The sequence below is a fragment of the Lissotriton vulgaris genome, chromosome 6, assembly GCF_964263255.1.
Source record: "Lissotriton vulgaris chromosome 6, aLisVul1.2, whole genome shotgun sequence".
Taxonomy (NCBI): Eukaryota; Metazoa; Chordata; class Amphibia; order Caudata; family Salamandridae; genus Lissotriton; species Lissotriton vulgaris.
The window spans coordinates 513,517,344-513,535,371 of record NC_141694.1 but is presented as its reverse complement, the minus strand read 5'-3'; the positions used below and the strand labels follow the sequence as shown (position 1 = coordinate 513,535,371).

General features: G+C 44.1%; 1 protein-coding gene across 7 annotated transcripts in view; it reads right to left on the bottom strand.

Moving 5' to 3' along the window:
* Positions 1-18,028, bottom strand: part of MYO6 (myosin VI) — a 924,144-nt gene that overhangs the window by 519,532 nt on the left and 386,584 nt on the right. For all 7 annotated transcript variants that reach the window (XM_086926522.1, XM_086926523.1, XM_086926525.1 and 4 more), the window contains exon 6: positions 7,946-8,051. In XM_086926522.1, the coding sequence (XP_086782648.1) occupies positions 7,946-8,051 (106 nt within the window). The remainder of the gene's footprint in view (positions 1-7,945; positions 8,052-18,028) is intronic.

Below are 18,028 nucleotides of genomic sequence, written 5' to 3'. Positions count from 1 at the left end.
CCATATCTTTCCCTTTTTTCATATTTAGATCTGGCTTTCTATTGTTTTTCCGTTCTCTAACAGGCTGGCAGAATAGGGGATTCCCCCTTTATCCTTGGTTGCAGGTTGAATTCCCTTGAGCTAATGAGCTGACAAACTGGTTGATGCACCTGCGCCCAGTGAGTGGTACCGAGACCTGAGAAGACTTTGGGCAGCATCTACAGCACCCCCAAAAAAATGTTGCTCTCTACTGAAGAAGGACAATTATCCTGAAACACATGTCTAGAGATACACAGCACAGGCTGCACCAACAAGGGTGAAAAACTAAACCCTGACACCGAAGAAAGTGTTATCATGCACTGCATTTATTATGATGCATGGGGGCAAACTGAGCGCTGGAGTGTGAGGCAGTGTGCACCCACCCCCCTCCTATTTGAAAAGGCTCCCTTGAGCTGACTAGCTCTGGTTGATGCAACTGCGCCCAGCGAGTGGTACCGAGACCTGAGAAGACTTTGGGCAGCATCTCCAGCACCACCAAAAAAGTGTTGCTCTCTACTGAAGAGACAATTATCGTGAAACACGTGTCTAGAGATACACAGCACCGGCTGCACCAACAAGGGTAAAAAACTAAAGCCTGACACCGAAGAAAGTGTTATCATGCACTGCATTTATTATGATTCATCGAGGCAAACTGAGTGCTGGAGTGTGAGGCAGTGTGCGCCCACCCCCCTCCTCGATGCATTTGCTGTTTTAAGTAACCTGTTGCATGTTGATGGCATCCGCAGTATGTGTCTTTAGCCCGGTCACCCTTCTGCTATTGTTGCCCAAGATATCGTCTTCTCGCTGTATCTTATTGCTAAGTGGTATACTATTGCTCACCTAGCTTTCGCAAACAGACCACCACAATCACTGTAGAATCATAGTAGCGGCGAGGCTAATCGCACAGGCATACTAAATTTGAGAAATAGGAGGGCCCTTCTTTTTTGATCAGTGGGTATGGGTATGTATGAGTGGGATCCCTTAGTGAAAGAACTTCACACAACCAGATGGTATGTGGTTGTTAGTATTCTAGCCCATATATTAGAAGTGAATGTCACCAACAGATCAATATGTTCTAAAATTCTTCTTTTATTTTCAATTTTTGAAAAAGATTTTTTTGTGGTTGCAAGATTAAAAACAGTACATAATAATTGCATTCAAATACATATCAATATACACCTCATAATTAAAAAATGAAAATAAAACAAAATTGTGCTAAAAAAAGGTTACTAAACCAATTCTAATCATAGAAGAGGGAAAGACAAAGAAGAGAACAAATAACAGACAATCCTATTTGTCATATTTATACATATCAGGGAACTCAGATATAAGTGACTAATCCAGGACACACTCCACTTATGATGTCTATGGGGAAAGCTCTATCCCTTGATTATGTAATTCCAGGCGTCGACGCGTTTCGATGGTTAGTTTACAATTTTGACCATCTTTTTCAAGACCAAAATAGATATGTCTCTCCTAACACTGGCACTGGATGGTTGCCAAATTCATGGAAATCCTTATATCATGTTGGCCTCAATCTTCTTCCAACTAACATTTTTTATTTTGCAAATCATCAGGGAACTTTCTTATGTTATTTATTTTCTGATTTATTCAGCTTTTTCTAGTTGTTCCGATCTTTATCGTTTGTAATTTTTGCCTCTTTTTATTGGGTAATGCATGTGAGAAAGGCGTCTTCTATTTTCCTGAGTTACAAGGACCAGCAAACAACAAATCTAGTTCTTGGTTCCCTCTTGTGTTCTAACTATTGTTATTTTCAAATATCCTCTTTCTATGCAGTTGTGTCCCCTGCTGATCGGCAGTTACAAACACTATTGCCTTTTTATTTCCTCGTATCCCAGAATGTAGTTAAAGTCTTCCCTCTTATTTTCAGTCCCCGAAGCGATACTTTCTTGTGCCTTCTGGTCCAGCACCAAATGCTCTTTGAATCCAAACGGCTACGTCCAGGTCTGATCTTTCCTCCTCGCCTCAGGTCGTATCGCGAAAAACAGCTTTTTGAGAAAGCTGTTTTTCGCGGCATTTGGTGCTGGACCTGAAGGCACAAGTAATTACCGCTCAAAGGCTGATGTTGCTAAACCTTACCTTGAAGTACGATCTAAATACTCAAATTGCCACCTAGACAGGATGTCCAGAAGTCATTCCACGGTCTATGAGATGCATAGTTTAACAGTTATCCTCTCTAAGCGTGGAGGGAAGTGTCCAATGATTGCCGACTGCATTTAGCATTTAGAGTTAAAATAATGGTGAGTCACATTTAGAAATAATTGAACTGTTATGAAAATGTTGATGGTGAATGCACGTGTGTGCGTTTGAATGGAAATGTGGCCACAGAGTGATGATGTTGTTGCATAATGTTTAATAAATAAATGCTTTGACACATTGACAGACTTTCTTGTTTATGAGGTCTAGTGTGACATTTTTGAAGAAAAAGTAATATCGACCAGAAAGATAAAAAGTTATAATGGAAGCATTATTAAAAATACAAGAAACTATGGAGACTCTCTTACAGCACATGCAAAAACCTTTCGAAATGATCGAGAAAATTACTGTCAAAAGAGGTTTAAAGCCACTCAGAAATATGTGCATCCCTGGTCAAATAAAGGGACATTTCAAAATATTAGAGCATGTTGTTACACATCTTAGAAGTAAATATGCAGGAGCCAAATTGCAGAAGCAAGAAGCCACCTTAGCTTTATGGCAAGTTTTTTGTGAGAAGTCTAAGGACTCCTCAAAAGTTGATACCCAGTCCGCTCCGACCTCTATATGTCCCTATAATTATTTCTCCCAAGGTACCTGGTATATATCCACTGACGCTGCTACAAGAAGCTGCAGTGGGATATGAGAACCCTGACGATGAGACCCCTTTCACAATGCCCAAAAGCACTCCCTAATGTCGCCCCACAAATATCAAAGCCAAGAAATATGAGCAATCCCAGACAGCAAGTAAGGGTAGGTGACTCCCAGTTTTCTGGTCAACTAGTAGTGCAATTTATTTAGATTCAGCCTCTACGCAGGAGGCTAGAGGTGAAGAGTCCAGAAGACAGTCACATGTTTCATCAGAAACATTTCATTTATTACAGAAGAGAGACGCAACAGGAAGGGTAGTTAGGGAATGAATGGCTCCCCACAGCGAAGAGATGCAGATGATGCTAGACGGAGTGACTGTGTGGATAAGGCTGCTAGCATGGCGCAATAGCCAGTATCCCAAGAAAGAAATAGGACTGAAAATAATCTCCCAACTTGGTAGAAGGAGAAAAGAAACATAATAATTTCAGCAAAGAGTGTTCAGGAATGGTTGTCAAATTCAGGGTAGGAGAGATGCAAGAGAAGGAGAGAAAGGTATGATAATGATATTTCAGGACAAATTCAGGGAAGGTTTGGGAAAATTACAAGTAGAGCAGAGTCCATACATAGGCATTAAGATAATATGGGTGACATATTTAAATCCCCAAAGGCTAGGCACTCCACTTATTATATTAGAACTTCAGAAAGGCCCCTTATCAATTTAGATCACACAAAAGGTGCAAGGGGATTGCCTAATCAAATTGATACTAGAGAAGAAAAGCAGGATATGTTCTCTAAAGCTATGAAACACAGAGCAACAGAGCTTGCGCAGTTGCGGTTTCAGGGAGCACATGGCCAGTCAGACCCCATGATGGGATCTTGTGAGGCTATGGGAGGATTGACACTACATGATAGGCCAATTCAGCAAATGAGTGTTTTATCAGTTTTGCGCTGCACAGATCCCACCCAGTGAGATAGTTGCAAAGGAGAGAATAGTTGGTACAATGTTGTGCCACATGTGGATAACTTGACAGAATGTACTGAAGAGCTATCTCCACAGATGAGTCCCTGGCCACAAGAAGGGTCCTTTGATCCATTTGATATGGCAAATGCTGAAGATTGAATTTTTGATGGTGAGGGAGATCCAGATTGGGATTATCTCTACATGAGGAAATGTTTGCACGTGAGGCAAAAATATGTCAGGCATCACAATGCCCAACATTCTGCCAGTCCCGTATGTCAGAAGCTCCTAATACATAGGGGGCGTGGGGATCCTCATTATGCTCCCTGGTCACTTATGGACATGGAGAACTTAAGGAATTGTTACTGTCACTTACAGAGGGAGCAGAGAAATGTATTAGAGCTTTAGAAAATCAAACTGCAGGCATCACCTTCGCAGTAGGAGGCATGAAATGTTTGCTTAGCACTCCTATAGGAGATGAAACAGACTCTGTTTTTCAGAAAGCTGGAGTGAGAAATGTTACTCTCACTGAGACTAGATATGATGGATTGCCATTTAACTTACTTAGAACAGTAGTTTGGGATCAGCTGTGAAAAACGCATGCTGACAGGCTAGACATTTATTTATTTATTTATTTAAAAAAGCTTATAGAGAGCACAACTACCCAAAAGGGTCTGCCGGCGCTAGATGCAGACAATAAGCAGAGAATGCTAAAGCAAGCAGGAGACATAGCAGATATTGGGTGACTCATAGCTCAATAAATGGAGCCAAATGAGGATCCCACTCAGATTCTCAGCAGGATGAAAGAAAAAAATGGACCCAAGAAGTTAGTCCGGGTTGGCAAGTAGCAGGAGGAAATGCTGTGTTATTCTGCAGTGTATTGAAGAAAGGGTTACCCTCTGATGTACAGGATGATCTTAATAATAGAGTGGCATTGGAAGTCAAGCCCTGGACAGAGATACATGCACATATAATTCATTTTTGTAAGAAAAAGCAGTAGAAAAAGAGAAACAAGAAGGAAGTGACAGAGAAACCAGTGGCTAAGTTGGTGGAGCAAAAGTTGGCAAATAAAGGAGCAGTAGAAGGGGCTGTAGTAGCAGCCTCCACTCAAATGACTGCAATGTCTGTGTGATCCATGCCAGAGACCCTCAAAAACAGTATCCACAACAGCATGATAATGTAAGGGCGCTAGGAAGTAGTAGAAGACGACGAGGAAGAGGCAGATTAAGTCCCCAAAGGCTGGATCATGTATGTCATTACAGTTACAGATATGAACATTTTTATTAGCGACTGCAGAACTAAGAGATGGGATGAACAAAATGGGAGGATGGGAGTCTACAATCAACCAGGAAACACAGCCACAGTCATACCCGTAAATAGAGTATGTGCCTCAGGCATCACCAGATAATGTGCAGCAATCTGTAATGCCTCAAACGCAACAAGTACTGCCACAGGAAAGTTACCAAGCACCCCCCAATGGCTCCACCCCAACAGAGACAGAGAGGTGTGATTGTGAGAGGAGAAAATCCTCTTCAGACAAATTATGTGGGAGGATATACACAATGAAGGTGCCCACAGAAAATTTCCTTGTGCCCAGTATTGTCAGTGATGAACAGGCCAGATGAGGAACCCCCGTTACGGTAGCTATCAATAACAAGAGGTATGCATTCCTCATAGGTGGAGAAGTGTGGCTCACTGGTTAGAGCAGGCAGACCCTGAAGCAGAGGTCAGACCCGGGACCAGGGTTCAATTCCCGACGCGGCAGGGACTTGAGCTTAAATGTCCATGGACTCGATAATTCTCGCTTCGGTGCCTGACCTAATCATGGGTTCACACTCTGCAACTCTGGGCATTAAGCTTGCTTAATATCCACAACGGCCCCCCGCGGGGGGATGCCTGGCTTTCACCTTGGGGGTGCCCTGTAGGGGCTATCTCACAGGGAAAAAAAACCAGGACGGGTTCCCAAGGCAAGCGCGGAGATACCCCTTCGGGGGTCGATTCTGCTGCTATATAAGAAATATAATAATAATAATAATAATAGATACAGGAGCAACCTGATCTTGTATAGGAGAAGGATACTTTCCAATCTCTAATAGATCAATGGACACACAAGGATTCTCTGGGGGAAGTAATGAGGGTTCAATTTACTAAACCAGTGGAGATACAAACAGGAGGGAGGTACATTGATGGTTGTTTTCTGTTTTCTCCAGCTGCCCCAACCAATCTGTGAGTGAGAGTCTGATTGCAACATGATTTATTCTACCCCTGGAATTTCACCTTCCAGGATTATGGCAGTGACAGTAGATTCCTCTACGGGAGATCAAATTAGAGGGCAACCTGCTGAAATGGAAGTATTTACCACAGCAGTGTATAGCATCATAGCAAAGACACCAGCATTACAAGGAAGGGAGGTCCAGTTACCCAAGGAGTTTCTTTTCCGAAGACATGGGCAAATTCTTGAATACCTGGCACTGTAATAATATTGCAAATGAGGCTTTATAGGTAACACCAAGCAATGGTGCTCTGATAGCAAGTGACCATAACCATGTTTTATGGCCATGTGTTAAGATTAATTGACCCTGGTAAAATGGTTAGGGAAATATTGGACGCTCAACTGTTTGATTACAATTCCAAGAAAACAGTTGTAGTCTTTCAGGATGACATACCATTGAGGACAATAATGGAAGTAAGGAAGCTCACCCCAAGTAGAGCTTTTGATTCTGTCAGGGAAGAAGAGCTTTTCCAAGTACCAGACACCTTGTGGACTAAGGATCCCTGTGATGTAGGACTCATTCGTACAGCTACACCATCTAGAATTCCATTAAAGGAAGGTGTGATACTTCCTTTCACCATTATTTTTTTAATAAAGGGGGAAAAAAGACCCCTCCAACAGAGTACTTCACTCCTTGTACTTACCAGAATCTGGGATTAACCTATAAACCTATATGATAGTGAGGGCACAAATCCATCGAACACGTGAAAATCTATCCAATACTAGGTGTACTCTGGGTGAAACCACCAGATTGGTATGTGCCACAGCCAAAATGTGGGTCATAGCAAAGTGGGTGTGAACCCTGGTAGCACCCATCAATAGAAAACGCAGTTTCTGATTATAGCACTTTAATAATACCTTTGCAGGCTTCTATCAAACAAGCAAAATGGCTGGCTTCAACCCAATTAGAAAACCTCTGCTGTCTGGTAGGCTTCAACCTAAAAATGAAAGCACACGTAGTCTGTGCCTGAGCGTGGGATGCCATTGAGAACATTAACGACAACAATTTCAGATTAACTCAATACCAATTAAAAAAACCTTATAAAAACTTTTCTCGATGGAACTTAATAGTGGCCTTATTTATTGGTAATGTAAAAATATACTGACTTGACCTAACCTGAAGTCTGAAGCAAATAATGATAATGTGTCTGTTAAAGAGTGCTAAGTTAATAGCCTTGTCCAGTAGTGAAAGATCATACCGATTAGGCTATCTGCGAGAATTGGGTTGAAAAAATGTAGAGGTTCTGTTAAGAGGCAAAGAAAATAAGGATATGCGTGGAAACATAGAAAAAGTGTGCTTGAAGGCAGAGAGCGTTTGTGTTTGGCTGACCTCCTCACTACTGAAGAAAGAGCTAACCAGTTGCCATCTAGTTGTTAGGTAGGAATCATTGCGAACAGAAAAAGACTGAAAGAATGATGGCTTTGCTGGCACACGATTATAGGTGACGGACAAAGCCAAGCAAGAAATGTTGCCTACAGGAGTCTCATACAGGCAGAAGGGAATGGGTTCCTTTTCTGCTGTAAGTTTTCTACACATACCACTGCAGTGTTTGTGTGTACACTGTTGTGCTTGGGAAAAATATACCCGTGCAAGCTCTGCCTTTGAGCCCTCACTCACCCTTTTAACCATAGATACACTACATCTAACCAAATTTGGGAAGTCTAAACTGAAACTGACATAGACAAAGGGCTAGAATGGAAAACATTGTTTTCGCTCCCTTACAAAGTTTCACCTGTTGAAACATGTCAGGGTTTATTTGAATAAAAACAAGATCGCCCCGTCTTGCTTATGTCCTGTAACAGAGGCACTCTTCTGAATGGTACTGAGGATTCATAGGCTATAACAGTGAAATTCCAACCAACACAACCTCTGCCTTCATCTTCTCACAAACCTGAGAACAAATTTGGTGTTTTCTGTCTTGCCGGCCCCTGATTCTCCAGACACAATGATGGACTGACTCATCTTTAGCACCTTCATGTCACGAAAGGCCTTATCAGCTGAAAGATAAAAGATAAACAGTGAACTTCTGGGCACCCCAAAGAATGTTAATATTATGTGTAAAAATGTGCTCAAGAAAGTAACAAATATACAGGCCCTAAAAATCTGTTGAGTAACAAAACGGTAATTCAAACTTCATGCTCACTCAACCATGGTGCCAACAGTAGTTTTATAACAAAACATTTAAAAAGGCACTGCCTTTTAAATTATGACAACATGAGTGTTTGATTTGAATATCTGCAGCCAAAAAGGATGTGTTGGTTTCTCAATGAAAATGTGCATACAAACACATTCTGCTTGTGCCTCCATTCTGTTCTGAAACCACTGACAAACAGCTGAAAGGTGCGGGGAGAATGATCAAACATAACAGTACTTTCATATAAACACTACAGTTACCCATTGGTGCCCAATCTTACTTACCATGATACTGACAATGTGTTCATTAGCTAACATGAAAGTAAATAAACTCATGTTACAATTGCATCACACCCAAGGGTCACAACGAGTACAAAGGCCCAGCTGTACGACCATTTGAAATTGCGACTCGCAAAGTGCGCTCTATTGCAAGTCTCAAATTGCGAGTTGCAATTTCAAATGTACAACAGTGCCTGAGACACTGATTGTGATTCCCAATGAGGTCGCAAAATGTGAGCCTCATTAATATTCATGAGGTACTATTTTACTTTCCTGTGGTAAACTTACGATAGCTAGGGCATGGATATCGTCACAGCCGCCTCATATTATGCAATGGTGGGCTCTGGTCAATGAAATCCATAGCATGGAAGCAGGTATAGTCCGAATTAGGGGTACCAGGTCCTTGCTTAAATTTGAGAACATTTGGGCCAACTTTATTTAAAATCTATGTGTGCATATGAATACTTTTAAAATGGTTTGAATTGTTTATCTCACATTGTATATTTTCTGTATTTTGTATTCTTCTTGCCATTTTGTATATCTTTTTGTATAGATATTATTGGTATATTAGCAATGTTTTTGCTATTTTTTTTTCACTCTGTGCTGTCAATAAAAAAATAAAAAAAATAAAAAAAATATTCATGAGGCACTCACAATTTGCTACCCCATTGGGAATGGCTGGCCCTCCCTGGGATGGTGGCCTGCTGGACTCAGCAGACCTCCATGTCTAGGACTGATTTTCAATAAAGCAGTTTTTTTTATGCAACCCGTTTTACTTAAAGGAAAACGGGCTGCATAAAAAAAGGGCAAGTAGTAGTCCCTGGGACCACTGCCTGACCCTAATAAATATTTTCCCCTGCATTTGCAAAGGGGAAGGGGGTCCCCTGGTGACCCCTTCCCATTTGTGACTACATTACCAACCTCTTGAAGAGGGTGGTAAATTGCGAGTGTTTTGCTGCCGTAATTGCAGTCGCAAAACATTCATGCATGGCTTGTGAGTCGCTATTAGGAAGGGAATGCCCCTTCCTAATAGCGAGTCTCAAATTATTTGCGATCGCTAAATAGTGTTTGTACATGGTCCTATCAGATTTAGAATGTGCAAACCCCTTTGCATATGCTAAATCTGGCCGCCATAAGTGTGGCAGGGTATGGTCAGACGTGAGTCCCTTGCTCACTTTGCCACTGGATTCAAGCAAGACGGGCTGAAGACGGCTGGAATGCCAGAAACCGGTCCTCGGAAGCTTGTTTCCGGTCCAGGGATGACATGACTTGACAGTTCGGGCTGGACTGTTCCCCTGAGGCACAGGGTCAGACTGATTTGCATATAGCCATGTCTGAACTGGGGTGGCAGAGTGGGCTAAAGAACGGTGATGGTTTAAACCCAGATCTTTTGACTGGGTGTGAGTGTTTGATTGATTCAGATGCTCCGTCCATCACCACCCCCTTTTGTACCGCTTTGGGCCGCCATAAGTGTGGCAGGGTATGCTCAGACGTGAGCCCCTTGCTCACTTTATTTATTTATTATTTATTTTGAAAGTTTTATATAGCGCGGACAAGCTCTTTGCAGATATCAGAGCGCTTTACAAAGAAGGGGTACATGAGGGAGCATAGTCAAACAGGTAAGTCAATAAAGCTAACAGTACAAATAGGTGGGGGCAAAGCCAATCATGTAAATCAATAATACAAGTAATACAAATAAGCAAAGGGGTCGAACAAGTATTACAGATCGGTGCAGAGTCTTTAAAGAGTCCGAAATAATAGTTCAGGTGTATTTAGCCAGGAGGATAGCTTTTACTTCTTTCTTAAAAAGTGTAGTGGAGGAGATGAGCCTGGTTTCGTGAGGGAGTGAGTTCCAGATCCTGGGTGCCATTCCTGAGAAGGAGCGTTTATAAGTTTTTTCCTTCCGAAATGGAGCGTTTATAAGTTTTTTCCTTCCGAAATCTTCGAGGCTTCAGCAGAAGATTGTTTGCCACTGGATTCAAGAAAGCCGGGCTGAAGACGGCTGGAATGCCAGAAACCGGTCCTCGGAAGCTTGTTTCCGGTCCAGGGATGACATGGCTTGGCAGTTCGGGCTGGACTGTTCCCATGAGGCACAGGGTCAGACTGATTTGCATATAGCCTTGTCTGAACTGGGGTGGCAGAGTTGGCTAAAGAACGGTGATGGATTAAACCCAGATCTTTTGACTGGGTGTGAGTGTTTGATTGATTCAGATGCTCCGTCCATCACCACCCCCTTTTGTACCGCTTTTGGCCGCCATAAGTGTGGCAGGGTATGCTCAGACGTGAGTCCCTTGCTCACTTTGCCACTGGATTCAAGCAAGCCGGGCTGAAGACGGCTGGAATGCCAGAATCCGGTCCTCGGAAGCTTGTTTCCGGTCCAGGGATGACATGGCTTGGCAGTTCGGGCTGGACTGTTCCCATGAGGCACAGGGTCAGACTGATTTGCATATAGCCTTGTCTGAACTGGGGTGGCAGAGTGGGCTAAAGAACGGTGATGGATTAAACCCAGATCTTTTGACTGGGTGTGAGTGTTTGATTGATTCAGATGCTCCGTCCATCACCACCCCCTTTGTACTGCAAATCTCGTTGTACATCTGGCCCAAAATGTTTTTTTAGTTGTGGCTGTCCTGCAGAGTAAAGTACTTCTGCGAGCAACACCTCCTTTACACTTGTAATGTGTGTTACTTTTGAGCAGCTTTCTCAGTTTATCGTTTATCATCGCATTATTTAGAGCATTTGCTTAAAATCACTGATAAGAAAAAGACGTTTTTAAATGACAACTCACAAGCATGCATTCCCTTTCTGCACCTTGACTACATGATGGGAACCTAAGTCACAAATGCAGGATTCACCGGAAGGAGACAATAACAGGGAATCAATTGTTCCAATCACCATATGCATAACTGCTGTGAAAGACATTCTAAAACTAATAAAATAAATACAAATAATAGTTACAATACATCTTGAGCTGATGAAGAGCAGAAAGTGTTTTTATGATCACATATGGGTGCAATAAACCGAATAGCCTAAATAGATATTGGCCAATAATCAGCCAGTCACCTGACCCAAATGAAGTGTCTACAATAAGTAATCACTTCAACAAGGGTCTACCGGAATTTTTTCACAAGATAAAGGGCATATTAAACAAACTAAAACGACCAATAATTATAAACCTATAAGATGCCTTACTGCCTAAATCCATTTGTCTCTATGTATACCCATTGTTGGTTACTCTATTGAAGGCTTGCCACCCACAAAAAATTCTATGTTTGGATTTTGGTCAATTTTATTATATTTTCAATAGCATTGGACATAAAGGATATGTCCAAAGTGTTGTTTCAGCAGTATTAGCATGCTAAAATAAAGCATTGCACTGCCGACCCTTACTCTGGTCTGTGCTCCGTCACTTCATGAAACAATTGCATAATACATACGTGCTGATTAACACACTGATAAATGGTCAGGAAATGATATTGGGACTAGAACCCAAATTATGGGTTTAAGGCAAGCACAAAGTCACTAGAACAAATGCAGCACCATTACAGTCAACTCTTTGGACTGAACATAGGGCAGAGACTACCAGGAAGGCACAAAGCTCTTTAAAGTTATACGGACGAGTGACAGATGATTTATTGAAGCACTCGTCTTTCAGGGCACTTTGCTGGTAGCAGAAAGCAGGTTCAGTCCTCTTCTGATCTTCCTCAGGTCCAGTAATGCTCTTCTGATCTTTGGCAGGTCCAAGACGTTCTGAGGTGGGGGCTTAGAGGTGCTGCATTTATGCCTGTACCCACACTAAACCCAGTAACAAAGGTCTGGCAGAACAAACATACAGATTTCCAGCAACCAGACAGTGAATACACAAGAAGTGGTTCAGCATTCTATTTCCCTCCCTTTCAAGCGTGCCCTTGGTGTTCTATGTAAAGCCCAGTAGACCTGTCAAGCCTGATTTGACATTCAAGGAGGATTTGACAATGTCAAAAAAGATTGCTCACAGCCCCATTCTGTCAGGTTCAGAGGAGTCATCTTTGCTCATTTAGGACAGCCTATTGTTTGCTCCAAGGAGGCACTTTGCACCTTTTTTACATCTACAAAGATAAGTTCAAGTTCAAGAATTTATATAGCGCACTACTCACCCAGAGGGTCTCAAGGTGCTTGGGGAGGGGGTTCATTATTTATCGAATAGCCAGGTTTTAAGTTCTTTTCTGAAGGAGATGTGGTTCTGTGTAAGGTGGAGGTGAGTGGGGAGTGAGTTCCAGGTCTTGGCCGCCAAGTAGGAGAAGGATCTACCTCCCATGGTGGATCTTTGGATAAGCGGAACTGCGGCGAGGCCTTGATTGGAGGATCTTAGTTGGCGGGTGGGTGTGTAGAAGGATAGTCAAGTGTTGAGGCATTCGGGCCCTAGTTTGTAGAGGGCCTTGTGTGCGTGGGTGAGGAGACGGTAGGTTATTCTCTTGTTGACGGGAAGCCAGTGGAGGTCTTTCAGGTGGCCGGTAATGTGATCTTGGCGAGGGATGTCCAAGATGAGTCTCGCTGATGCGTTTTGGATGCGTTGGAGTTTTTTCTGTAATTTGGCTGTAATTCTGGCGTAGAGGGTGTTTCCGTAGTCTAGTCGCCTCGTAACCAGTGCGTGGGTAACAGTCTTTCTTGTTTCGGCGGGGATCCAATGGAAGATTTTTTTGAGCATGCGAAGTACGTTGAAGCAGGAGGATGAGACGGCGTTGACTTGTTTGGTCATCGAGAGTGAGGAGTCTAGGATGAAGCCAAGGTTACGTGCGTGGTCTGTGGGTATGGGTGCTGAGCCCAGATCCGAAGGCCACCATGAGTCGTCCCAGGCAGAGGGGGATGATCCTAGGATGAGCACTTCCGTTTTGTCTGAGTTAAGTTTTAGGCGGCTGTTTTTCATCCATACGGCTACTTCTTTCATGCCTTCGTGAAGATTGGTTTTGGCGGTGTTGGGGTCTTTGGTGAGGGAAAGGATCAGCTGGGTGTCGTCAGCGTAGGAGATGATGTTAAGGTTGTGTTGACGCGCGATGGAAGCGAGTGGACTCATGTAAACGTTGAAGAGGGTGGGACTGAGTGATGATCCTTGTGGTACACCGCAGATGACTTCGTGGCCTCTGATTTGAACGGGGGAAGTCGGACTCTCTCCCAGCTAGGAACGAGATGATCCAGTCCAAGGCTTTTCCTTTTATGCCGATGTTGCTGAGGCGTTGTATGAGGGTGCTGTGACAGACAGTGTCGAAGGCGGCGGAGAGGTCGAGTAGAATGAGGGCCACTGTTTCTCCGTTGTCCAGTAGTGTTCGGATGTCGTCTGTTGCTGCGATGAGGGCGATTTCGGTGCTGTGTTTGGCTCGAAAGCCGGACTGTGAGGGATCGAGGGAGTTGTTGGATTCGAGGAAGGCGGCGAGTTGGCTATTGACGGCTTTCTCAATGACTTTGGCCGTGAATGGAAGGAGGGATATGGGGCGGTAGTTTTTAAGTTCAGAGGGGTCTGCAGTGGGTTTCTTCAAGAGGGCGCTGACTTCGGCATGTTTCCAGCTTTCTGGGAAGGTAGCAGAGTTGAAGGAGCAGTTGATGGCATCACAGAGATGGGGTGCGATGATGGAGTCTACTTTGATGAAGATGTGGTGGGGGCATGGGTTGGTTGGCGAGCCAGAGTGGATGGAGTTCATTAGGTGGATGGTGTCTTCAGTGGTGATTGGGTTCCAGGCGCTGAGGTTGTTAGAGGGCGGTTTAGGTTCTGAGGGGGGTGGAGAGGATTGTTCGTTGGAACTGTTTTCGAAGCTGTTATGTATGTCGGCAATTTTGTTGTAGAAGAAGGAGGATAACGAATCGCAGAGGTCTTGGGAGGGAGTGATGTCGTTTGAGGCTGCGGTGGGGTTGGTGAATTCTTTGACGATGTTGAATAGTTCCTTGCTGTTATGGGCGTTGTTGTCGAGTCGATTCTTGAATGCTGATTTCTTGGTGGATCTAATCAGCTGGTGGTGTTTGCGGGTGGCTGCCTTGAGGGTGGTCATGTTGTCGGTGGTTGGGTTTTTTCTCCATGTTTTCTCGAGAGTGCGGTATAGCTTCTTGGATTTCTTAAGGTCATCGTTGAACCAGGGGGCCTTTTTGCTGTCTTGTTTGGTGTGATGGTTTTTCAAGGGTGCTAATTCGTCAGCGCTGTGAGTGATCCATTGTTTGAGTTTGATGGCCGCTTGGTTTGGGTCCGATGAGAGGGCGGGTGGGTTTTGGTTGAGCGATGTGAGGAGTTGGTCGGTGGTGATTTTGTTCCATTTTCTTCGGGGAATAGGTTGTGGGGGGTTGTGGGTCGAGGTGGTTTTGTAGCTGAAGTGAACACAACTGTGGTCCGTCCAATGGAGAGCTGTGGTGCGATCGAAGGAGATGTGTTTGCTGGAGGTGAAGATTGGGTCGAGCGTATGTCCGGCTACATGGGTGGGGGTGTCAACAAGTTGTTTGAGGCCGAGATTGGCCAGGTTGTCAAGAAGGGTGGTGGTGTTGCTGTTGTTTTTCTTTTCCAGGTGGAAGTTGAGGTCTCCTAGTAGAATGTAGTTCTCGGAGGCGAGGGCATGTGGACTGATGAAGTCAGTGATGTCTTCGCTGAATTGTTTACGGGTTACTGGAGGCCTGTAGATGAGGGTGCCTCTGAGTGTGGTCCTAGGGTCGGTGTGGATCTGGAAGAGGAGGTGCTCGGTGGTCGAGAGGTTATCGTCGGAGCTGGTAGTGATTTTGATGGTGTTCTTATGGACAATGGCGATGCCTCCTCCTGTTTGGACGGTGCAGTCTTTTCGGATGATCTTGTAATTGTCCAGGATGGCTATGGCGATGTCGGGGGTTTATGATGCGTTCATCCATGTTTCAGTAAGGAAGGCGACGTCCGGTGATGTAGTGTCGAGTAGATCCCAGAGTTCAGTGGCGTGTCTGTGGACCGAGCGGGTGTTTAGCAGGATGCAATTCAGGTGGTTAGAGTCGGAGCGGTTTTTGGGGTTAGTGGATGTGGTATGGGTCTTGATGCTGGTAAATTTGCAGGAGTGGCAGGCGAAGGGACCGTGGGTACGTCCCGGGGCAGCTTAGCATTGTGGTGTGCGTCTGGGGTTAAGGGCTAGGAGGGAGGCGGCGTCATACGTTATGCTGGAGGAGTGCGGTTTGTGGGGGCCAGGGGGTTTGGCGCTGGGCGCGGTTCAGGCGCGGACGGGCGCAGACGGGCTTACCTTTGGCGCACCTTCGGCACGCATGGGGCGCGATCGCTGCGTGCAAAAGCATCTGTCATATGTAGGTGTTGGGGGGGAGGGGCGAGGCAGGGTCAGCTGGGAGGCGGGAGCGGGGTGGAGCTACGGTCTGGGAAGCACAACAAACAACAAAATGGCTGCAAATAGGAGAAATCGAAACTGGCCGAGCCTGGGGGGTAAACAGAGGCGCAATCGGGCATAAAGTAAAGTACTATTCTGACAACAATGCGCAGACTTAGCAGTACAGTAAAGAGATGGTAAAACGCACAATGCAGAAATTCAATATAACATCTAAAAACGAGCAATGCAGGCAGCGGCAGTATTGCGGGGGAGAAGGTCGCGCTGAGGACTCAGCTGGAAGGCGCTACAATACCACGGGACAGCTTTTAAGCGCTCTATGCTCACGGAGTCACCAAACCTTGGGAGCGTGGGGGAGCGACCTCTTCCGAACAAGTCGGCCTGAAGCGATTTTTGCAACTACCATTGTAGCGGATGGCACAAAATGTACAATAGTCTTCTAGTGGAATTTAACTTTCAGTCCCTTTGTGTGTAACTTGTACCATATACTAGAGTTTGGATTGGGGAGCACAGACACACTACAGGGGTAGAACCAGCAAAAATATAGGGTCTAGAAAAAGGAAAAAAACACAGGCAGACAACATGGGAGAGGCAGATTTCCTTCACAGAGTAGTACTGTATGGACCAGAAAAAAGGTTTAAATTGAACAAAATGGTTTGGAGAAAGAAAGTAAATAGAACAACTATGAAAAGTATACAGACGCACAACAAGCCACTCAGCTGTGTTCTAAACTCTGCAAAAGTCAAAGCTTTGTCTTGTAAAGGGCCTAGTACAAGCTGGTACAATATACCAGTTATGCTGTGGTAAACATGAAGATCTCTAATGCTCTCAATGCTGGGCAAAAAAGGAAATTAGACTAATTAATATTTTGGGAAAGTAACATTCCACACCACCATTTTTCACCTAATATGCTACTTCAGATAGAGAGACAAGCCATATGCATACCTGCCTTGTGCCGACTTGCAAAGCCATGTCACCTCTTAACAGAAACATAAGCCAGTTGTGTCCTAATTTGGCCTCATCAGTGAGGTACAGTCTAGCCCTGTTTTACAGAGAGCAAAAGACACATAGCTGGGCCCAGTTGTCACACTTAGTCTCTTTCTTTATGTAATGCCTATCAGTGCGTCTTTCAACCAGGGGTTTTATTTAGTTGGCCTTTTTTAGGATGCTGATGACATCAATGCTGACTTGTGGGCGCTCTTTCATATTTAAACTATACAATATCAGCATTAAGTGTTTCAGTTCCCTTTCGAGAATTTGTTCCCATTTTTCACTGCAGTGGTGCTCCCATTCACACCGGTGTAGAAGGATCTCCCGTTCATGCACTGGGTCCATTAGTTTGTACGGAGGATATCTTTAAGTATAGGTTGTCTTGCTTGATTGTGGCTGGCTACAGTAGTAGTACAATGAGAGGATGTTGATGATAGCATAGCTTTTGCCTGGTTTGGTGACACATGGTAAATTGCCCAAGTGAGTTTCGGCTTCTGCTCAACCTCCCTAAGAGGGCAAGCACTAGGCAGCATCTTCGGTTTCTCCATTGGCTTCCTATTAGGGAAAGAGTGAATTTTAAGTCTTATCAGTTTTTTCCATAAAATGTGCGTGTTTCCTTCCTAACCGTCCAACTGGTACTGCACCGGGACACTCCTTGGAGTAGCTGCGAGCAATATAAGGGCCTAGTCGGACTCTGACATTTAAAATATTAACAGCCTGATTCATGAAAGACCCGTTTTGCGAGTCTCTAATAGCGATTCATAAGGAATCGCTATTACAGGCTCGCAAAACGGGATTCATGTAGGAATATCCAAAAAAAATGCGATTCCTACTTATTCCTTATTTGCGATTAGCAAATTGCTAATCGCAAATAAGGAATAACTCACCATTCATTCCTATGGGCCAAAAGGCCCATAGGAATGAATGGGGAGTATTCCTTATTTGCGATTAGCAATTAGCTATTCGCAAATAAGATAGCGATTTAAAGGGTGCCAGGGGTGTCCAGAGGACACCCTGTAGCACCCCTTAAATGCTAATTTAAACAGGTGTTGCGCACACACATGTCCAAAGGACATGTGTGTGTGCAACATGCAACTCAGAAAAATGCTTTTAAAAGCATTTTTCTGAGTTTTCGCTATTTACCGCGAGGTTTGACCTCGCGGTAAATAGCGGCCCGAAATTGCGATTTCGCAATTTGAAAATGGATGATGAATTGCATTTAAGGAATCTCAAATAGAGATTCCTTAAATGTAATTCCTCGCAAA